General features: G+C 34.7%; 1 protein-coding gene across 2 annotated transcripts in view; it reads right to left on the bottom strand.

Annotated features, from left to right (window-relative positions):
• Window positions 1-24,411, bottom strand: part of ATAD2B (ATPase family AAA domain containing 2B) — a 119,068-nt gene that overhangs the window by 63,900 nt on the left and 30,757 nt on the right. For both annotated transcript variants that reach the window (XM_037528444.2, XM_054701325.1), the window contains exons 9-14: window positions 23,621-23,719; window positions 22,017-22,128; window positions 20,469-20,584; window positions 18,792-18,966; window positions 16,783-16,871; window positions 1,871-2,030 (exon numbers count right to left, since the gene is read on the bottom strand). In XM_037528444.2, the coding sequence (XP_037384341.1) occupies window positions 1,871-2,030; window positions 16,783-16,871; window positions 18,792-18,966; window positions 20,469-20,584; window positions 22,017-22,128; window positions 23,621-23,719 (751 nt within the window). The remainder of the gene's footprint in view (window positions 1-1,870; window positions 2,031-16,782; window positions 16,872-18,791; window positions 18,967-20,468; window positions 20,585-22,016; window positions 22,129-23,620; window positions 23,720-24,411) is intronic.

Below are 24,411 nucleotides of genomic sequence, written 5' to 3'. Positions count from 1 at the left end.
GTTCACAGATTCTCTATATTCAAACCTTGCTTCTCAATTCACTGGGAAAATTGAAGAAAACTTCTAAAGCCACCCACAACAAATCTAAGCACTTGTCAGCAATATTCTGTCTTGTCCCTTTTATCACAAATGAACTATGCAATTGCTAATGTGATCTCACCATTTATACTAGTTTCCATTTCCTCTTGTCTATTAAGGACATCCTCTGACAATTGTCCTTTCTCAATTTCATCACCGAAATTTCCTTCTCTATTTGATATGTCTTCCATCTTAAAAATAACAGACACCTTTTTCTTATCCCTACTTCCCCCCAACCTCTATCCTTCAATTCGTTGCTTCCTTTTGCAGCAATCTTCTTTAAAAAAAAAAAAAAAAAAAACTCATCTTCATTAATTATCTTCACTTCCTTCCCTCCTACTCTTAAACAAACCATACTCCAGTCAAGCTTTTTTACACCCACCACTAACTGAAATGATTCCCACAGGTTTACCAATGACCTATATATGTTAAATAGATTAGCCAATTTTCTGTCTCCTCTGATTTAATTCAGCAACATTTGACACAGTTAATTTCTCCCTCTTCATTAATACACTTTTCTTTACAAGGCTTCCAGAAGCCCACTTGCCTAGTTTTCCTCTTACCTTACTGACTGTTCGTTAAGACAGAGGACTTGGCAATCTCACCTAGTCCCTAGAGTTTAAATATTATCTAAGGAAAAAAGTGGATAGCTAGTCCAGGCCTTTTCCACAGACCCAAGCCTGGAAAGAATGACCTAAAGTTTAGGTCTCATAGTACAGTTTCCTTAAAATACAGAAAATTAATTTAAATTAGTATAGAAAGCTATGTCAAGGTCTATGCAATACAGTATAAGCCGCCAGCCATGATATGCTATTTTACTTACATAAAATTTTAACTATTTTAACTTACATAAAATTTTAAACTCAGTTCCTCAGTGACACCAGTAGCATATCAAGTGTGCCAAGCCACATGTAGCTAATAGCTGCCACAGTGGACATTGCACAGAACATTTCCATCATCATAGAAAAATGATTCGACAGTGCTGTTCTAGATCTTGTTTACCGTAAAACCTATGATTTAAGTCAAAACCACATAACAAGTATATATACATATATATTCACATATAGTATCTTCTCTGCTTTCTTCAGATGTACAGGTAACAGATTACAGTTGTATATTTATGAATGTTCTAATTTGGCTTATTGATGGATCAATTAAATGAAAAGCATTGTCAAAAGTTGTAAAGTAATATATTCCCTCTATCACAAACTTGAGCTCCCAGTGAAGAGACAGAGAATGATTAAACTAGTTAAAGCAAGACTAACAATAAAAATTTCAAGTAGAATGGGTAAAAAAAATTTACATGATTGATTAAATAATAGTCTACATACTCATTCACTATGCATTACCCTCTTTTAATTATACATTATTTTAAAAACTCTAATAACATTGTCTGCTTTATTTAAATAGGTTATAATCATTTCTATGAAAATTTGGTACTAGGTTCTTATTAACAAATCCTTCAATACTGTATATACAAATGTTACTCTTATGAGAACAAAGCTACTTTGGCTAACCAGAGACACATAACCTGCCATACAAGGTAATAACTACAATCTGGAGAATTAAAGAGTAAGCAAGTATCTATATAGCAACCTAAAACAGTTTTCTTCTCCCTAAAAATCAAACTTTCTTATAATTATTTGGTGAAAAAAAGATGACAATATTCATATCCTACATGCAGAAATATTTTTAAATGAAAAATCATAAAACACCACTCTCAAAGTATGTATTTATATATGGCTCACATATATAAATCAGAAATCTTAGTTTTAAAAACAGAAACTTTTACCTTTTGATCAGGCAGGTTGAAAAGGAATTCCCTGTCAAAACGACCAGGTCTCCTGAGAGCAGGATCTATAGAATCAAGTCTATTTGTAGCACCAATAACAACAATTTCACCCCTGTTGTCTAATCCATCCATAAGAGCAAGGAGAGTTGACACTATAGAACTGTAACAGACAAAATTTTCAGACAAAATTTTAAAAAGGAAAAAATGTAAAAACCTCTTATACTAACTTATCAGTCTTCCATGCTAATAAAAATATAGTATGATTACATCTTAATGCAAGATCAAGTAATGTGCAGAAATCACTTCCTGACACACAAAAATAATAAATTAACAGGTCTAAAATATAGCAACAACCAAAAAAGATAAATTTTATCAAAATATTTCTGCTTCCAGGACACTAATCAAGAAAATGAAATGGCAACATAAATACAGGGAAAAATACTTGCAAATTACGTATCTGATAAGGGTCTACAGTCTAGATACATAAACAATCACAACTTAACAAAAGAAATACTAGCCAGTTTAAAAAGTCAGAGGGGAAACTCACTTAACTACAAAAGACAAAAACAGACTGAAAGTAAAAGGATGGAAAACAATCCTACAAGCAAATGGACCAAAAAAGAAGGCAGGAACAGCTATATTTATATCAGATAAAACAGATTTCAAACTCAAAAAGGTAAAGAGACCCAGACGGTCACTACATTATGATCAAGGGGAAAATACTTAAGAAATACCACTCATTAACATATACTCACCAAATGAAGGAGCACCAAAATATATCAGACAATTATTATCATCTCTGAAAACAGACATCAGAGAAAACAGCTATGTAGTAGGAGACTTCAACACACCACTATCAACAATGGATAGATCAAAGAAACAAAAAATAAGTAAAGACACTAAAGCACTAAATAAGGATCTAGACCTCATAGGCTTAACAGATATCTATAGAACACTAAACCCAAAAAAATCTGAGTACACATTTTTCTCAAGTGTACACGGATTATTCTCCAGGATTGATCACATAGTGGGACACAAGACAAACATCAACAGAAACATCAAGACTGAAATCATACCAACCATCTTCTCTGACCACAAAGGCATCAAACTAGAAATAAACCATAAAAAGATGGCAAGGAACTCTCCTACCTCATGGAGATTGAAACCCACACTACTGGAAGACCACTGGACTAATGAGGAGATCAAAGAAGAAATTAAAAAATACTTTGAGTTGAATGACAAGGAGGACACCAATTTCCAAAATGTACGGGATGCAGCAAAAACAGTAATAAGAGGAAAATATATAGCAATACAGGCTCACATCAAGAAACAAGAAAGAACTCAAAGAAACAACCTAATCTCACAGATCAAAGAACTAGAAAAAGAACAACAAAAAAAACCCTAAAACTAGTAGAAGAAATAATAAAAATCAAAGCAGAAATAAATGAAATCAAAACTAAAAAAAAAAAAACAATCCAAAAGATCAATGAAACCAAAGGTTGGTTCTCCAAAAAAATAAATAAAATAGACAAACCCCTAGCCAGGCTCACAAAAGACAAAAGAAAAAAGGGAGAAAGCACAAATAAATGGGATCACAAATGAAAGAGGAGAAATCACAACAGACACAGCAGAAATCAAAAGAATAATCAGAAACTACTATGAACAGTTATATGCAAACAAGTTCAACAATCAAGAAGAGATGGACAAATTCCTACAACTCTACAATCACCCAAAGCTAGATAAAGAAGAAATAGAACACCTAAACAGACCAATTACAAGAAGTGAAATTGCAGTGGTAATCAAAAACCTCCCCAAAAACAAAAGCCCAGGACCAGATGGATTTACAAATGAATTCTACCAAACATTCAGAAACAAATTAGTGCCTATTCTTCACAAACTCTTTCAAAAAATTGAGAAGGAAGGGATAATACCAAACACGTTCTATGAAGCCAACATTACACTAATACCAAAACCGAACAAGGATAACACAAAAAAAAAGTAAACTACAGGCCAATCTCTCTAATTAACACTGATGCAAAAATCCTCAATAAAACTTTAGCTATCAGAATCCAACAATGTATCCATAAGATAATTCACCACGACCAAGTAGGATTTATTCCAGGAACACAAGGACGGTTCAACATCCGAAAATCAATGTAATCCAACATATCAACAAAAAGAAATATAAAAACCATACGATAATATCAATAGATGCTGAGAAAGCTTTCAACAAAGTACAACACCCATTTATGATTAAGGCCCTTGAAATCCTCGGGATACAAGGAACATACCTCAACATCATAAAGGCCATATATGACATGCCCACAGCCAATATCATTCTCAATGGTGAAAAGCTGAAAGCATTCCCATTAAGACCTGGAACAAGACAAGGATGACCACTCTCACCACCGTTTTTCAATATAATACTGGAAGTCCTAGCCAGAGCAATAAAAAGACAAGAGAAAGACATACAAGGAATCCAAATAGGCAAGAAAGAAGTCAAACTATCATGAGTCGCAGATGATACAATAATATACATAGAGAACCCCAAAACTCCACAGAAAAACTAATTAAACTAATCAATCAGTTTAGTAAAGTGGCAGGATACAAAATCAACACACAAAAACCAATAGCCTTCCAATACATAAACAATAAATCTGAGGAAGAAGAAATCAAGAAAACCATCCCTTTTATTATTGAAACAAAAAAAAAAATCAAACGCTTGGGAATAAACCTAACAAAAGAGATAAAGGGTCTATACAAAGAAAACTATAAAACACTGATAAAAGAAACAGGAGAAGACACAAAGAAATGGAAAGACATTCCCTGCTCATGGATTGGAAGAATTAACATTATCAAAATGACCAAAAGCAATTTACAGATTCAATGCTATTCCAATAACAATTTCAATGACATTCTTCAAAGAAATAGAACAAATATTGATGAAATTCATATGGAGCCACCAAAAACCCCGAATAGCCAAAGCTCTCCTGAAAAAAAAAAAGAAGGGAATGGAGGTATCATACTCCCAGATTTCAAACTAAACTACAAAGCCATAATAATCAAAACTGCATGGTATTGGAACAAGAACAGACACATGGACCAATGGAACCAAATAGAAAATACAGAAATAAATCCACAGATTTACAGTCAGCTAATCTTTGAAGAATATGCAATGGAGCAAAGAAAGTTTGTTCAATAAATGATGCTGGGAAAACTGGGTCGCTACATGCAAAAGAATGAAGATTGACACTACCTCACACCATGTACAAAAAACAACTCAAAATGGACTAGAGAACTAGACATAAGACCTGCAACCATAAGATATATAGAAGGAAATATAGGCAAACACTACATGACATGCACCTCAAAAACATCTTTACAGACACATCACCCAAAGCATGATAGTGAAGGCAAAGATAAACAGCTGGGACTACATCAAATTAAAGAGCTTCTGCACAGCAAAAGAGACAATAACCAAAACAGAGAAACCCCACCAACTGGGAGAAAATTTTTGCACACAACACTAATGACAAAGGACTGATCACAAAAATCTACAAAGATCTGATGAGATGCAACAAAAAAAAGAAAATAATGGGCAGAAGAGCTAAAAAGAAACTTCTCCAAAGAGGAAATGCAAATGGACAACAGGCATATGAAAAAAATGTTCAACATCACTTGTAATCAGGGCAATGAAAATCAAAACTACAATGAGATACCATCTTACACCAGTGAGAAAGGCACATATGAAAAAAACTAGTAACAAATGTTGACAAGGATGTGGAGAAAAAGGAACTCTCCTGCACTGCTGGTGGGAGTGCAAAATGGTCCAACCACTATGGAAAGCTTTGTGGAGATTTCTGGACCTACTAGACATAGAGCTTCCATATGATCCAGCAATTCCACTCCTAGGTATTTACCCAAAGGACACAGAAACATTAACTCAAAAGGGCACATGCACCCATATGATTATAGTAGCACTATTTACAATAGCTAAGCTATGGAAACAACGAAATGCCCAAAAATAGATGACTGATATATATGATGTGAGATACACACACACACACACACACACACACACACACACACACACACACACTGGAATATTACTCAGCAATCAAAAAAGATAAACTCATGCAATTTTGCAGCAACATGGATGGAGCTGGAAGCGATCATACTCAGAGAAATAAGCCAGAAAGAAAAAGGAAAATACCAGATGGTCTCACTCATAGCAGGAATTTAGAAAACCTAAATAAGGGACCAGGAAAAAGACTAATTATAATAAAGAAAAAATCAAAATCAACAAGCAACTATAAACCTGAGACACACTACGGGGTGGGGGGATGGAGAAGAGGAGAGATTAGGGTCAAAATAAGGGGGGTGGGAATTGTATGGGGAATAGAACCAAAATGAAAATGCATACATTGTGCAAAAATGAAAAATGATGTAAGAATTACATAAAATAAAAGATATTTAGAAAATAAAACAAGATGAGTAAACAATTCTCATCCTTAAAAATACATAAAAAATTAAATAAAATAAAAATGAAAAATAAAAAATGAAATTTGAATTAATTGTCAATATTTTAAGTTTTAACCCCAAACTCCTGACCTAGCGTCTAGTTGCTTTGAGAATTAAATTAAATGATACATATAAAGCACTTCACACTGTCTGAACTTTACATTCAATAAATGTATCTTAATTATAAAAAAAAATAGTCAAAGAATTTAAGTAAATAGTTCTTAAAAGAAACTATAGAAAATGCCAATCTGGGTCTCCCCTGGTGGTGCAGGCGGTTGAGCGCCGCGCTGTGAAGCTGTCCACAGCCTCTATAGCACCAGTTTGATCCCGGCCGATCGGCCGGTGAAGGTCCCACATGGCATGGCAGACCTCTCCTGTCGCACCCGCTGCTCCCCTCAGCAGTGTATTTTGTCAGTCTGCCTGTTCTGTTCCTCACTCTGTCTCTGGTGAGTCCTCTCTCCCTCCCGTGAATGTACCCCGTTCTTATATAAATAAATCTTTAAAAAAAAAAAAAAGAAAGAAAATGCCAATCTGAACCAAAAACAAATGATACCACTTTAAATCCACTAAAATGGTTGTAATAATAATAATAATTTTTAAAAAGATTTTAAGTGTTGATGAGGATGTGGAAAAATTGGAACACTTATATACTACTTGATGGAAATATAAAATGGTATACTGCTTTGGAAAACAGTATAAGTTAATATATGATCTAGTAATGTCCACATAAAACTTGCACATGAAGATACACAGCAACATTATTCATAATAGTCAAAAAGTGATAGCAACTCAAATGTCCTTCAACTGATGAACAGATAAACAAAATGTGGCATGTTCATACAATGGAATACTATCAGCAAATAAAGGAAGTACTGACAGGTACTACAACATGGATGCACCTTAAAAACAGAGCTAGTCACAAAAGTCCATACATCATGTGATCCCATATATATGAAAAGTCCAGAATAGGCAAGTCTGTAGAAACACAAAGTACATTAGCATTTGTTTAGGGGTATCAGGGGGAGGTTGGAGACTGATAGCTAAAGGGTAAATGGTTTCTTTATGGTAATAGTTGCACAACTCTGTAAATATATTGAAAATTACGGAATTCTACACTTTAAATGAGTGACCTGTGTAACCTGTTAACAGTATCTCCATAAAGCTGTTTTTGAAAAAAACAGTAACAAATAAAATTGTCTTTTAATAGCAATCTTGGGATTTTTTATATCTGGCAACTTATATGATGTTCACAGTGCCTACATAGGTAATTACATTTGCATTATTGCTACACTTTTAGAAAATTTCTTTCGTGTGGCTACCATTTTAAGTAAGTTCAACTCAAAATCATTTTGTGTACAATTTAGAGTTTATTAAACTATACCCTGAACATTTCTCAATAAAAAAGTTTCCTGGCTAATTATAATAAAAGTCATAGTTTAGCAGCAATGGTCTTCCTAGTGTTTTCCTATTAGCAGTGAGAATTAGCATTCTCTCTGCTAATACCTGCCTGAAATAACTTCTCCAAATGCTGCACATGTTGAAAAAAAAACATTCTTGGGCCTCCCCTGGTGGCGCAGCAGTTGAGTGCTGGGCTGCGAAGCTGCCCACAGCCTCTGCAGTGCCGGTTCGCTCCCCAGCCGGGGAGGGTGCCATGAGGAGGGTACCATATGGCGGGCAGATCAACCCTGCCGCCCACTGCTCCCCTCAGCAGTGTACTTCGGTCCTTCTGCCTGTTCTGCTCCCTGCTCTGGCTCTGGTGAATTCTCTCACCCTCCCGCGTTTCTAACTATACCCAGTGCTTGTATAAATAAATAAATAAATAAATATATCTTTAAAAAAAAAAACATGGGCCTCCCCGGTGGCGCAGCGGTTGAGCGCTCGGTTGCGAAGCTGCCCGCGGCCTCTGCGGCGCCGGTTCGATCCCCGGCTGCTCCCCGGCCACCAGAGGAGGGTCCCGCATGGCGCGCAGACCTCTCCTGCCGCCCACTGCTCCCCTCAGCAGTGTACTTCGGTCCTTCTGCCTGCTCTGCTCCCTGCTCTGGCTCTGGTGAATTCTCTCACCCTCCCGCGCTTCTGACTGTACCCAGTGCATGTATAAACAAAACAAACAAACAAATAAATAAATAAAAACATGCCTCTATAAAAAAAAAAAAAATAAAATAAATAAAATAAAATAAAATTTAAAAAAAAAAACATTCTTGCTCTCAAAGAAATTATTCTGCCTATGTCTCCCAAACATACATGTATGGGGAGGATTTGTTTCTTTTCTAATCAAATAACTGAAAATTAATGACCTAAGTGTCTCACTCAAGATATAAAGTGTGGGAAATAAGCATCCTTACGTAAAAATTCTTATTTAACCACATTGAGCCTCACAATTTTCTTTAGTATATTTCAATCACAGATAGGAAATTCAAGAGTTTGTTAGGCTTTATCAGCATTTTGAAGCAGTTTATAGGATTTTACTTTGTCTTACAAGACAGAATTTAAGATCTAACTTAAATTCTACCCCCAAAAAATTCTAGTTTAAATTCTACCCCCAAATCTGAATGACTAGCTCCTGGATCAAAAACCTTTAGTAACCCACCCCTATTACGTTCAAAATGAAATCCAAACTACTTAATATGGTATTTGAGGCCTACCTGCCTGCCTCGACCTTTTCTCCTAATTGTATCTAGGAAAGTTTGCATTACTTTTTAAATACAGATCTAAAATCCAACTGGAATGAAGTATTTAGTATGGTGTGAAGAAAGATCCAGGTTCTTATGGGATTTCGCGGTGATCAGAGAAAAGATGACATACAAAAAGCAAAGGATTGTCTCTCTGGTAAGAGGAAGAGGTGGGAAATCCCTGAACTTTCCAGTCACAGAGTTCAGAAAAGAGGATAGAAAACCACTAAAACGAAACATTGTAGGGAATCCCACAACTGTAAGAGCAAGTAAGGATAGGCCCAAGGACATTTATCCCATCTCTAACTGATCCCTAACAACAAAGGCAAAGGGCACTCAAAGGAACCAGCTAAGACAAAAGATCTGAAAGAAAAACAAAGTTGCCAAGAAACAGTTTGTACTTCAAACCTAATTCAGAAAATTTTCTGCTAAAAGAAAGGAAATACTACTCATGAAAGAAAAATTAACATAGTCCAAAATGCCGTCCAAAATTAAGCAACAAAACAGAACATATTCTCAAGAGAAAATAAAAATAAAGCAAGACTAACAGTGAAATGAACCAGATGTTGGAGCTTACACAAGATTTTAAAGCAATTAACCTCCATCAAGCAAAACAATAGGTTTATGGGGCCTCTCTGGTGGCACAGGGGGTTAAGCACAGAACTGTGGGGCGGTCCGCAGTCTCTGCAGCACGAGTTCGATCCCTGGCCAGCCAGGGGGCAGCCCACATGGTGCAGCAGACCTCTCCTGTCTCGCCTACTGCCCCCCCTCAGCAATGTGTTTGGTCAATCTGCCTGCTCTGATCCCCACTCTGTCTCTGGTGAATCCTCTCATCCCCCTCTTCCCCCCTGCATCTCTGGCCTGTACCCCAGCTCTTGTATGCATTTAAAAAAAAAATAGGTTTAGATGCATGAAAATCACAGGGAAAAACATGAATAATAAAGAAGTGAATATAAGTTCCACAACTGAAAAGTACAATACCTAATATAAAAAACCTGTTAGCTGAACATAATGGCAAAATGGACATGACAGAGGAAAAATTAATGTAGGCCGATTGATTGAAAATAGATCAATAAACATTAAATAACTGAACAGAAAAAAAAAATGAAGACATATTTTCAGATACATGATAAACACCAATCAAAATAAATACAAAGAAGTCCATGCTGAAGTATATCATAGTTAAATTATTGAAAACCAAAAATACAGAGCAAATATTGAAAGTAGCAAGAGAAAAATCATAAGACTATAAAGCATGGAAACAATGTTCTAATTAAAGTTAGCTTTTCCACTTCTAGGCGTCAATGTAGGAGAGATAGAATCCTGGATTGGGGATGATGAGCTGACCCATTAAGTGGAAGAGGCAGAGCTGAGATTCCAGGGAGACCAAGATGACTAGAGTTCACAGGAAAGATAGCCAGAGTAGAGACTCCTAAACAGAGAAAGAAATTAGGAAATGCACATGCACATGAGGAAATTATGCAAAGCTTAGAGGGAAAAAAAACACCCAGAAGAACTTAAGGTAACAGTATTTTATACTCACAGATTCAGGAATATTGCCAGTTCCCACCTGCCAGACTAGCAAACCTCACAAATCATGGGGCACCGCATAAAATATACGGCAGGACCCTCCAGCAGGAAGGAAAAATTAGCCCTATACTGACTACTCCAGCTCTATATAACAATCTTAAAAGCAAGATTCAAAAGAAACAAACTGTTTTCAAATAAATTAACTATGCCCCAGGAAAAAAAAAATCAAGAAAATCTATTTACAGTGTCATATCTAGCACTCAGCAATGTAATATTTATAATGTCTGACTTAAAAAAAAATGCCCAGTGCAAAGATGCTGAAAATATAGTCCATAAAAAAAATCAGCATGTAAAATCAACCCAAAACTAAACTGCTAGAATTAACAGATACAGATATTATTACTATATTCCATATACTAAAATAATTATTATATCCTTATAAGAAGATACAAAACTGACCCAAATAGAACTTCTAGACAAGAAAACAAAAGCATGTGAAACAAAAAATGAGTAGGATTAATAACAGAGTAGACACTGAAGAATAGTAGTGAACTAGAAGGCAGGAATAGAAATTATCCGAAACGAAACACGGAAAAGATAGCTTACAACAGAATTAGCAAAGCATCACTCAACAGTGGGAAAAAATTAGCAAGTTAATGCATTTATAACAGGAGATCTAAAAAGGAGAGGTGAGTCATATACAAAGGAGTCAGAAAATATTTTAAGAAATAACAGCGAAAAGCATTACAACTTTGAGGGAAACTAAAAACCCAAAATTTAATCAGCAACTCAAGCCAAGAATGAGTTAAAAATAGAGAAAATTCTACCAGGGAACACCATTAAACAAATTGCGCAATACCAACAATGAAGAAGAAAAAGAAAAAAGAAAGCAGATAGAGGGAAAAGAGTATTACAAAGAAAGAAAGATGACAGCAGAATTCTTTACTGAGCCAATATGAGGGTAACAACAGTGGACCACATGTTTAAAGTACAGAAAGGCAACAAAAAGTATAAAGTATTGAAAGAAAACGAAAAATATTTGAAGAAAATATTCTTCAAAAACAAGGCGAAGTTTCTCAAAAAATTAAACATAAACTACATAGGCCAGCAATTCTTCTCCAAAGTATCTACCCAATATAGTTCAAAACCTATGTACAGGGGCCTCCCTGGTGGCACAAGGGGTTAAATCGCAGCACTATGAAGCCATCTCCAACCGCTGCAGCAAGTTTGATCCCCCGCCAAGGAGGTGACACACATGGCACAGCAGACCTCTGCTATCTCGCCCACTGCTCCCCTCAGCAGTGTATTTCAGTTAATCTGCCCGTTCTACTCCCCACTCTGTCTCTAGTGACTCCTTTTCACCCCCTGCACCTCTGGCCTATGCCCCAGTTCTTGTATGCATAAATAAATAAATTTTAAAAAAAAACCTATGTACACAGACAGAGTTGCACATGAATATTCAAGGAAACAATGTTCTTAATAGCCAAAAGTGGAAAAAAACTAAATGTCTATGCAGTGTGTCGTACTCCCATACATTGTAATGCTATTCACAGTAAACATTGGGACATTCTAAATTACAGGATGTCCCTATTTACTATTATATTCAGTGAAATAAACCAGACACAACTGATTGCACATTGTATGATTCTATTTATATGACATGACCAGAAAAGGCAAATTGATATAAGAATTAGATTACTGGTTGGATGGGAGGCAAGAATAGGGATCTGCCATAAATGGACATGCTGGGTTTAGAATAAAAAATCATCCTAAAATTGATTGATACTAATTATTGTATCACTCTGTAGTTATTTTAAAAATCACTGAATTTACACTTGAAATGAGCAGATTTTATGACACTTAATAAAATCTTTTAAAAAATAAAGGTTTTCCTCAGACATGAAAAACCTGAAGAACATATAACCTATGAACCTAAACTGTAAGAAATGTAGGTAGAAAGAAAATGATAGCACATGACACATAGATGGCTCTAAAAGAAGATCGATCATCAGAAATGGTAACAAGTATAATTCCTTAAGGATTGCTATCATGATCTCTTTAAAAGATTATACAACAATGGGGCTTCCCCAGTGGTGCAGTGGTTGAGCGCTGGGCTGCGAAGTTGCCCGCAGCCTCTGCAGCGCCGGTTCGATCCCCGGCCTCTGGGTGAGGGTCCCACATGGCAGGCAGACCTCTCCTGCAGCCCGCTGCTCCCCTCAGCAGTGTATTTCATCAGTCTGCCTGTTCTGTTTCCCGCTCTGGCTCTGGTGAATCCTCTCACCCTCCCGCGCTTCTGACTGTACCCAGTGCTTGTATAAATAAATACATAAATCTTTAAAAAAAAAAAAAAAGATTATACAACATTAAAAAAATTTGACAACAGCACAAGAGAATGGTATACATATTATTTTATGTGAAGTGGTATGGTATCACTTGAAGGTAGATGGTGTTAAGTTAAAGACATATACTATAAATCTACCATGAAAATAACAGTCAGGAGTGGGCAGAATCAGAAAAATGGAATAAAAAAGAGATGGGGCGGGGGGGGGGGGGGGGTGGGCCTCCCGGTGGCACAGCGGTTGAGCGCTGGGTTGCAAAGCTGCCCGCGGCCTCTGCCGCGCCGGTTCGGCCCCCGGCTGCTCCCCGGCCAATGGAGGAGGGTCCCGCATGGCGCGCAGACCTCTCCTGCCGCCCGCTGCTCCCCTCAGCAGTGTACTTCGGTCCTTCTGTCTGCCTGCTCTGCTCCCCGCTCTGGCTCTGGTGAATTCTCTCACCCTCCCGCGCTTCTGACTGTACCCAGTGCTTGTATAAATATAAATAAATAAATCTTAAAAAAAAAAATGTTAAAAAAAAAAAAAAAAGAGATGGGGGAAAAAATCATAATCATCAAGATGATAAATTTATACCCAACTATATCAATAGTTGCATTAAATGTAAATGCGTGTTTTGGGGGAAATGGATATGTTCATTATCTTAACTACAGCTATGGTTTCACAGGTATATGTACATGTTGAAATTTTTCAAGGACACTCTAAGTACGTCAATACTGCACATATATAGCATGTATGTCAGTTATACCTCAACAAAGCAGTTTTAAAAATCAACAGCAAAATTAAAAAAATCTAAAATATCTTCAAAAATTATCTTTAAAAGAGCAAGAAAGGAGACACAAAGAAAAACACAAATACAAAGAAAATAAACAAGAAATGGTGATTTCCAATTTATCCATGTCAATAATTATATAAACATTAATGGACTTAAACAGACAAATTAACATGAGATTATCAGATTAAGAAAAGACTCAACTGTATTATCTATATAAAGAAACACTCTAAATATAAAGATAACAAAAGGCTAATTTTGGTAATTTAATGTAAATTAATGGCAAAAACAGACAAACAAGAAGCATAAGAAGTCCAGAGTAGTTCAATTTTTATCTAAAGAAAACAGGTTTAAAAGCAAAATTAACAGAGATAAAGGATATTTCACAAACTTCAGAATAAAGACTGAAGAATAATACAAAAAGCTTGAAATAAATGAAAGAAAAACTAGAAGAATTACAGAGACAATTCTGCAATCATAGTTGGACATTTTTAACATATCGCTGTGCTCACAGAGTAACTAGGTAAAAAGTTAATAAAGACACAAACACTTCCATATAACACTATTACAACCTTATCTTATTTGATAGACATAAACACACATATATATATACACAAAATATCAGAAACAGCAGGATAAAAATTAATGAAATATACACTGGGACATAAAGGAAAATGCAATGAATTTAAAATGACTATACGTTACTGTCCCTGACCACAATAAAATCAAGTTAGAAATAACATAAGATAATCAGAAAAAAACACAACAATTTATGAAGTAAACAAACACACTTCCAAATCACCATGTCAAGGAAGAAATAACAGAAGGAATAAAAATCATTTTTAGCTGTATGGAAGTAAATACACAAGAGGTCAAAAACTATGCGGTTCAGTAAAGCAGCACTCAAAAGGAAACTTAAAGCTTTCAATTACTATAGTAGAAAAGTTTTATCAAAATCTAAGCTGTAATCTTAGTAATCAGGAAAATTATTCAAATCAATGTAAACAAACCAAAAACACCAAAAGTCATACTGCTAAATGAAAGAAGCCAATCTGAAAAGACCTCATAATGTATGATTCCAAACTATTGAACATTCTGGAAAAGGCTCAACTATGAAGTCAGTAAAAAGACCAGTGATTGCCAGAGGCTCTGAGAATTTTAGGCAGTGAATATACTCTTCATAAAAATGTAATGAGGCATACACGTACGTATATATTTGTCCAAATCATAACTTTTATACCACCAGAGTGAACCCTAAGGTAAACTAAGGACTTCTGTTGTGATTATGATGGGTCAATATAGGCTCATCCATTGCAAAAAATGTATCCTCCTGTGACAATAGTTGATAACGAAGGAGACTATCCATGGGTGGGGATATAGGTTATGTGGGAAATCTCTGCATAGCACTATGATACCTTTCAACTTTATTCTGAATCTAAAACGGATCTTTAAAAAGTTTAAAAAAAATTAAAAAGAACAAAGTTGAAGGACTTATACCAACAAGACAACATAAAGCATAGCATAACATAATCAAGACAACGACATAAGGATCTACAGGTCTATGAAACCAACTAGTAAGTCTAGCAAAAAAACACACATTAATGGTCAATTAATTTCTGACAAAGAAGCCAAAATTCAATGGTGACAAGGTAAACTTTTCAAGAAACAGGTCTGGAACAACTGAAAAAAGTAAATTCAGTCCATACCTTGCACCATCTACAAAAACTAACTCAAAACTTACCTAATTTGAATTAATGTTGTAAATTTAATATTTTAGGAGAGATCAATTGCTAAGAAATTGGTTTAGGCAATTATTCTCAAGCAAGACCAAAAAAAAAAAAAAAAAAACATACGCCAAAAAAATTATATTGGGCTTCATCAAGATTAAAATGTTTTGCTTTTCAAAAAGTCAGAGTTAAGCAAACAAAAAGGTAGCCACACTAGTAGAAAAACAGAGTATATAAAGAGTATATAAAGAATTCTAACACAATAAAACATACAATTTGATTTTTTTAAAGGGTAAAAGGTATTAACAGACATGTCACAAAACACACAAATGGCAAAAAGCACATGCAAAGAGGCTCGATATTATTAGTCATCAGGAAAATATAAATTAATCCACTATTACACACCCACTGGAATAGTTAAAAGTTAGAAAGAGGAACAATTCCAAGTGCTAGCAAGGATGAGAAGCAATCCAAATTTTTATATGTTACAGGTAAAGACATAAAATGGCACAACCACTTTTGGAAAACACTATCAGTTTAAACATACATTTACAGTAGGATCCAGTCATTCCTCTCTTAGGTATTTACCCAACAGAAATGAAAACATAAATCCACTTGAAAATAGTTATACAGATGTTAATAATAGCATTATCATAAATAGCCAAAAATAGAAAAAAACTAAATCAGCATCTGATGATGGATTAACAAATGTGGTATTGACACCCTAGGTAATAATGTTCCGAAATGAAAAGGATCTAAGGAAGATCCTTTTAGCTAGCTGAAGTGATGGGGGCCAGCCAAACTATATATTTAGTACTGGGTTGGAAATGGTATGGAAGGGCAGAGTGTTATGGAGTCCACAGAGGCCCCAGTTAAGGAGAAATGGACCTTAAGACACAAAGAGCCAGAGAGCTATGGGTTCATACCCATATGAAAGTTTGCAAAATGCCAAACCCAAAACATAAATGAAAAGAAACAAAATTCTAGTATACATGATATGGCTAAATCCAAAACCATTATGCTGTCAGGGTTAGAGAACTTTTTCTGTAAAGGGCCGGAAAGTAAATGGTTTAGGTTTTGCAAGTCACAGGATCTCTCACACGACTATTAAACTCTTCAAAAGTAGACATAATTAGTGCATAAAGAAATGAGCATGCCTGTGTTCCAATAAAACTTTATTTACAAAAACTGGCACAAAGCTGGATTTGGCCCACCTGTGGTTTGGTCACTCCTATGCTAAGTGAAAAAAGTATTCCTGAAGGATACAAACTACATTTTAAGATTCTTTATAAGTCTCTTAGCTTATCAAAGCGCTAAAGCTAAATACTAATACTCAAGACATAGTCAGATTAAGAAAAATTACCTGTGGATCTGATCTTGTCTGCTAGAGCGAACTGGAGCCAAGCCATCTATTTCATCAAAAAATATTATAGAAGGTCTCATCAAATATGCCTATAATAAAAAAATTAATAACCATTGGTTTTTATTTTTTAATTTAATTATTATCTTTTCTTAATAGGTAACATAAAGCAAATGATGCAACATGCAGCAGTGTAAAATGGAAATCTATCACCCCAGTCTCCGACCACAAGGTCTTCTCCCAGTAGTTAATACTGGTTTTGGTTTTTTTATTCTTCCATATGCATTATTTATACACTTAGATAAAATTTTATTTTTAAACATTTTTATTTTATCTTACATATTTAAAAGACATTTTTTATACATACGGTACACATCACTTTTGTCACACAACAAAGCATTTATATGTATTTTAATTAGCTCCCATATAACTACATAGAGATCTGCCTCATTCTTTTTTTAACAGCTACAAATGCCCCTCTATATGAATGTACCATAATTAAGTTAGTTCCCTATTCATGGACATTAAGGCTGTTTTCAACCTTTCCTATTATTAATAACACCTGAATAAATACTGATATATAACCAACATCTAAGTATAGTAATATAATAATTTCAAAAAGGAGAACTACTGACTCAAAAAGGATGCATCCTTTCTAATTTAGTTAGACATAAGCAAACTGTGCATTAATGCACCAGCTGTCATTTTTTTCTGACACCAAAGGCCAAACTCCTAGTCAACATATCTCCTTCATTTCATTTAGTGCAAAGGTCATACAGATTATTTCATTTAAAAAGATAAATAGTAACTACCAGCAATTTTTTTAAAAAGCAAGCAAATACTGCAACTATTATCTACCAAGAAAACTATAAAACAGAAATAAAATAAACTTAGTTTAAAAAGCAGAATGGTTTGTGCTGTGATTTATTTTTTAATTTTTTTTTTAATTGAGGTAACACTGGTTTACACTGTTGTTTATATTTTAAAAATATAGGATAACCCCCTTTCGGTGTATGGTACAGTTTTACCTTTGCTTTATTTTTGTTTTGGTATGCTGTGGTTTTGAATGAAACCAAGAGACACTGATACTCATATCGTGAAGTGGCTAAAAAGTGTAACTCTCAAAGTTTTTTGATTAGTTACTGGGCAATATACTAGCATTCCCAAGCAAATTTCTCCCTCATCTACCAATGTTATTTTATATTTATATCATTCAATTGTCTTGAAACATACAGATTATGTGGTTTGACTTCCTAGAAGACACTGAGCACCTTGAAGTTTAAGATTTTTGCCTTATTCTTCTCTCTAAATCTATTATCAAGAACATGGCAGTTTTTAATACTAACAAAAACTAAAAATAATATCTGAAGTGCTTTACCAATTAGAAAACATTTTTACACATATCAACTCAGTAATGGGTTCTTAAATGCTTATTGAACACATGTCAATTTAGATATAATCAAATATGAACGACTACCTTCATTGGCTCACATGATCAAAAGTGACTTTACATCACAACTAATTTTTACAAATATTAGGAAATATTTTTAAGTTAGTTACAAACAGTAGAGATAACTTACATGATATTCACCTTATCCTGCCTTTTAAAAGCATTCATTACTTTTTAATTACTCCAGAACCATATTTACAGCTCATGAAAATAAATAATAAACTGTGTGGTGAGATTTCCTACATACAGATAGATTTAACTTTTTAATCTTGTTCGATTTCCTCAGTTATATTACAATCGAGTGATGTATCCAGAGTGCTCAAAAACACCTAACATGGTATTAAGTGCCTAATAGTCACCTCAATAAATGTTTTGTGAATCACCATAAATAATCAAAAGTACTAAGACTACTGTTATATACATCACATACAAATTCAGAATATTGACTCTAAATCTAACATAATGATTGAAAAATATGCCTCCTCATAAGGAGTTTGTAGTATAGACTAAATGTGTTAAATATTCTAAAGAAGATATTCTCAAATTACCTGACTTCTCTTACCTGATCAAAAAGTAGCCTAAGTTGCCTTTCAGATTCACCAACCCACTTGCTCAGACAGTCTGCTCCTTTTCGCATAAAAAAAGCCACCTTTTTGTCTCCTTGACTGCACTCATTAGCTAATGCTCTGGCTACCAAGGTTTTACCTGTGCCAGGAGGGCCATAAAACAAACAGCCCCTAGAAGAATAAAGTATCAATAAAAGAACATTAATCTTATCACCACTACTGAAAATCAATATCAAAAACATGTTTCTTATATAATTTTGTATGAATATATAATTATTAGGCAGTGATGAGGCTTTTATAGTAATGGAAAAGTATTTTGCTGAGAGATCTTTTTTGTAATTGTGAATCTATGTATTTACTGATTTTGATTTTTTCCCCCACATGTGCACATGTTCCACTCATCCTACTTAAAGCTTAAAGCACCAGGCTTTTGGTATGCAAGAATTAAATGGGATTATGAGTAATTGAACAAAGTATCAAAATTGTAAATGTGTTTTTCCTGTGACTTAGAAATTTCTGATGTTAGAATGCATCACACAGAAACACTCAAAAAAAGTATACAAAGATTGATTTTAAATAAATGTTGAATAGAATGTGGTCTATAATTGTGAAGAACTGAGAAAACCTATAAAAGCTATATTAATAAAGGACACATAGAAGTACTCTGTTACATCTGTAAAATAAAATACCCAAACAGTGTCAGAAAGAATAATAAGCATATTATTGACATGGAAAAGTAGCTAGAACACATTGCAAAATAAAAAACAAAGTATATATAAGAATTTTATTGAATAATCCTATTTATATTAAATGGCTATAGGTGTATAACACAGGCAAAATATAATAATATATACATGAATGTATAAAAGAAACTTATGTAAGAAGTAGGATTATTTTCTTCTATCAGTTTCTGCTTACAAGTTTCTCCCAAGATCATACTACATTCATGACTACAAAAAAACTATTTTAAAATTTCAAGTTACAGCACATAAAAAAGCAAATAAATTGCTATTTATAGAAAGTCACCAAAGGCCTACATTTTAATCCAGTCAAGTAAACAATGACTCTTTAAAAAGTTTTTCCAAATCCTGAAACACGTAATAAAATTAGAACCAAATCTGAATAAAAAGCACCTCAATAAAAATAACATTTTGCAGTTTAGATCAGTCTGTATGTACATCTTTAGAATATTTTATTCTGCTCAAATTCCCACAACATAACTTCTCAGCCTTTTCTAATAGTTAACTAGCTAATGATCTCATGAATGATTATTTTAATCATTAAAAAAATTATCAAACTTAACTATTTCAAAAATATTATATTGTCAAGTCAAAAGAAACATTCCATTGTGCTTCCAAGACTAAGCAGAGAGCATCAAACTCAGTGCTATTAGGAAGCCAAATCAAGGAAAATCCACCTAGGCAACACACTTGCGTATTCAAACCCGCACAAAGAATCTAATCTGCCTGTCTCCTAAATGCTGAAATGTGAACTTCAAAACACACTTACATGCACAGTTTTTTGAACTCTAAGTAACAAAATTTCATTCCTATTCTCATTGTTATAGCACATCAACTAAATATGTATGAAATATTTATATGTATAATCATTTAATTAATTGAAATGTGCTGAATTAGCAGTAATATAGTAATAAATATCTAGGACATACATACCTTGGAGGCTGAATTTTAAATTTTTCAAAGATTTCTGGATATAAAAGTGGGAATACAACCATTTCCTTTAGTGCATGAATATGATGGCTCAATCCACCTATGCTATCAAACCGCACCTTTGAAAGAAGGGGAAAAGCTTAATATGAAAACAATTTCAACTATTAACAGAATTTTTTAATTGTGAGCTAGCCTTATGATTCAGAAATGCATGCCTTCGTAGGAATTATTCAAAAATGTACACTTCTGAAATAAAAGTAGAAAAATAAATTTGGCAGTAAAATTTCAGTTCAGTCAAATTAAACTATCATTATCTCCTAGTAACTAAGAATCATGATTAATAACGAATCTAAAACTTACATGGTTATCTATAGGAGATGTTCTGTTGTGTTTACACTCTAATAATGTAAATGCCTTTCAAAATTTTACCTACCGCATGCATTCTCAGTAAGGGCAATATTGTTCCCAAGGGTACAAAAAGTAGTTCAGGAGTAGACAGGAAAAAGCTTAGTTCTTACAATGGCTTGTACCCCTTCAAAGTTCAACTTTACCTAACAAACCCTTCTTTAATATTTTATTTATCTAGATCAGGAGAAATTTAATTTTTCTCCTTAGGAGACAAAGTAAAAAGTCTAAGAAACACTGGTTGATCAAAAGAAGCAACAGAGATTATCACCCCACCCCCAGCCCCCAAAACAGTTTAAATATCATTAACACTGTTTTTAAAAAAAAAAAAATTGTATAGGAAAAAAGCACCTTAGGAAAATTTTGGGTTTTTTAATTTTATTTTCATAAAAGAACTGGGATGTAGACCAGAGGTGGGGAGGGTGGGGGAGGAGGAAGATGATTCACCAGAGACAGTGGGGAGCAGAACAGGTGGGTTTACTAAAATACTACTAAGGGAAGCTGTGGGTGAGACAAGAGAGGTCTGCTGCACCATCTGTAGGTTAGCTCCCTGGCCAGGAATTGAACTCAGGCCAAAGAGGTGGTAGCACTGAGACTTAACCCCTAGGTCAATTGTCTCTATAGGGTAATGGGAGATTTTGTTCCCTGTTTTTACTCTGTGGTGATACTTGAAAATGCTTTTATAAGAGACATTACTATTGTAACAGGAAAAAAAATAAGCAATCTAGACAAACAGTTTAAATGACAGAAACATTCTAAGAGAAGCTAAATTTTCTTTATTATTGCCAGCTTTGCATGCCCCAAATTCATGCAAATTACATCATAGAGTTATCAATGTAGAATACAAATATGGTCATGAAATCTAAGCAGCTTCAACAATACCCCACTGCTTATCATGGTTATTGGGCCTTGCCTTATTTGTCAGCCTCATTTCCTACCTGTTTTTCATTATATATTCCAGAAACACTAAAATGGAAAAAAGGAAAAACCTGAGTAAGCATTACAAGGGATCAGGAGCTAGGTTTGATGTATTTTGATACACATCAAAACACTAATTATGATATCTGGATTATGTTGCATGTTGTTTTAGAAACAAGGAATAACTTTTTTTTAAAAAACTACATCTAAAAAATTTACAGAACTTACTGATTTATCGATGTTCATTGGATCAACATCAGCCAAGCTAGCACCCACTTTGACTCGTTCTCGGAGAATACCACTAGCTAAATCTTCTGCTCTCAAGTTCATTGGCAAACATCTGTAATTCATAAAAACCCAAGCAGATGGCATTAAAAGTTACACATTTTTCACATCAAAAATAAGTTTAAATCTTTGACACAGCTTTTTCTTTCCCCTTTTATTCATAACCCAAAAATAACACAGGATTACATATTTTTAAATTTTCTGAAGTCTTTTCAATTGACCAAAAAAAGTATTCACTAGATAAAGAAAACAAGATCATTAATACATTGTCCAAAGAGCCAAATCCAAATCTCTCACAAATTAGGAAAACTTCCTGATGTACCTGGCATTCCAGGTTATACGATTATATCAATTCACAATAACATACTACAGTATATGGCACTAAGTAAACTCAATTTTATTACAATATTTAAACTGATCCTCAGCTACTACATCAGTATGTTAACTCAGTTTACATGACTAAAGAAATTCCTTTCTCTTTTATTCAAAGGAAACCTATTCTAGATCACATATTAAGAATTAAGTCTTATCTTCTCTGAGTAACTGCCATTAAATAGAACTTTAGCTACCTACAATCTTATACTTTATTATTTAATTTTATTACCCCTAACATACTTCCTTCCTCTTCTAACCAGGGGAAAATACCACAAGATGACACAGATGACATAAACAGCTTCAAAAAAGTATAGCTTCTAGGGCCTCCCCGGTGGCGCAGCGGTTGAGCGCTGGGTTGCGAAGCTGCCCGCGGCCTCTGCGGCGCAGGTTCAATCCCCGGCTGCTCCCCGGCCACCGGAGGAGGGTCCCACATGGTACGCAGACCTCTCCTGCCGCCCGCTGCTCCCCTTAGTAGAGTACTTCGGTCCTTCTGCCTGCTCTGCTCCCCACTCTGGCTCTGGTGAATTCTCTCACCCTCCCGCGCTTCTGACTGTGCCCAGTGCATGTATGAACAAAACAAACAAACAAATAAATAAATAAAACATGCCTCTATTTAAAAAAAAAAAAAAAGTATAGCTTCTATAATGAACATAACTTCATCAACGTTCCTGAATCCTCACTTACCGGAAAAACATATTTTCAAAGTGGATATCAGAATAGGTGAGATTAAAAAGGCATCAAACTAGGGCCTCACTGGTGGCAAACGGTTAGGTCTCAGCACTATGAAGCTATCCACAGCCACAAGTTCGATCCCTGGCCAGGGAGCTGGCCCACATGGCGCAGCAGACCTCTCCTGTCTCTCCTGCTGCGCCCCTCAGCAGTGTATTTCAGTAGATCTGCCTGTTCTGCTCCCTAATCTGTCTCTGGTGAATCCTCTCACACACACACCCCCCACCTCTGGCCTACACCCCAGCTCTTGTATGCATAAATAAATCAATCTCTAAAAAAAAAAAATTACTAAATAAAAACCAAATAAGTGCATTACTCTAGTCTGAAATACATGTAGAATATTAGTGTCAGAAAAATGCTAGTATATATAAGAGTGCCACTCAAAAATTATAACTGTTCTTCCTTTATTCTACCGCGGAAATAACAATAAAAAATTTACTAGCCTATTTCTTGCTCTTGCCATGCTCTTTGATTTTCTTCTTTCAAAGCGTTCTTCATCAGAAGAAGTTGTGTCACTACTATGAATAGCATGCTTCTTTCTCCTATTTAAAGAGTAAAATCCTTAAAATCATTACTGCAGCAAATGGTTTTTAAGAACACACTGTAGCAACATGGATGGCGCTGGAAGGGATCATGCTCAGCGAAATAAGCCAGAAAGAAAAAGAAAAATACCGGATGGTCTCACTCATAGCAGGAATCTAGAAAACTTAAATAAGGGACCAGGAAAATGAATAACTAAGAAAGTGAAAATCAAAATCAACAAAAAACTATGAACCAGAGACACTTTTTGGGGGGTGAGGGTCGGGAGGGGAGGGATTGGGGTCAGAATGGGGGGGTTGCAATTGTATGGGGAATATAAAAATAAAATTAAGTCATATAAAAAAAAAAGAACACACTGTAGTATTACATCTATAATTAGCTTAATAAAAATTCATTCATTCAGCAAATATTTGTTAAGATCCTTGTACTCTTACAGTTAACATTTAATGAAGTATAAAGGTGGTAAGTTCTACAGAGAAAAAGAAAAAAAAGAGAGGATAGAGACCTTACAATTCCTTTAATAGGGTAGTTTAGGAAGGCAGTCAAGCAACAAATTTAATTTGCACCCAAATTTAGACAATACCTAGCATTAATTAATAAATAACATTAAAATCTTATTAGAAAAAAAGTTTATCTTTTTCTTCTCTGGTTTTTTCTTTCCCCAAAAAATGAGAAACAGTCCAGACATGAAAGC

This window comes from Talpa occidentalis, unplaced genomic scaffold (genome assembly GCF_014898055.3).
Source record: "Talpa occidentalis isolate TD23 unplaced genomic scaffold, MPIMG_talOcc4v2.1 talOcc4.5, whole genome shotgun sequence".
NCBI classification, from domain to species: domain Eukaryota; kingdom Metazoa; phylum Chordata; class Mammalia; order Eulipotyphla; family Talpidae; genus Talpa; species Talpa occidentalis.
The sequence above is the reverse complement of the archived record's forward strand: the minus strand, read 5'-3'. Positions and strand labels throughout refer to the sequence as shown.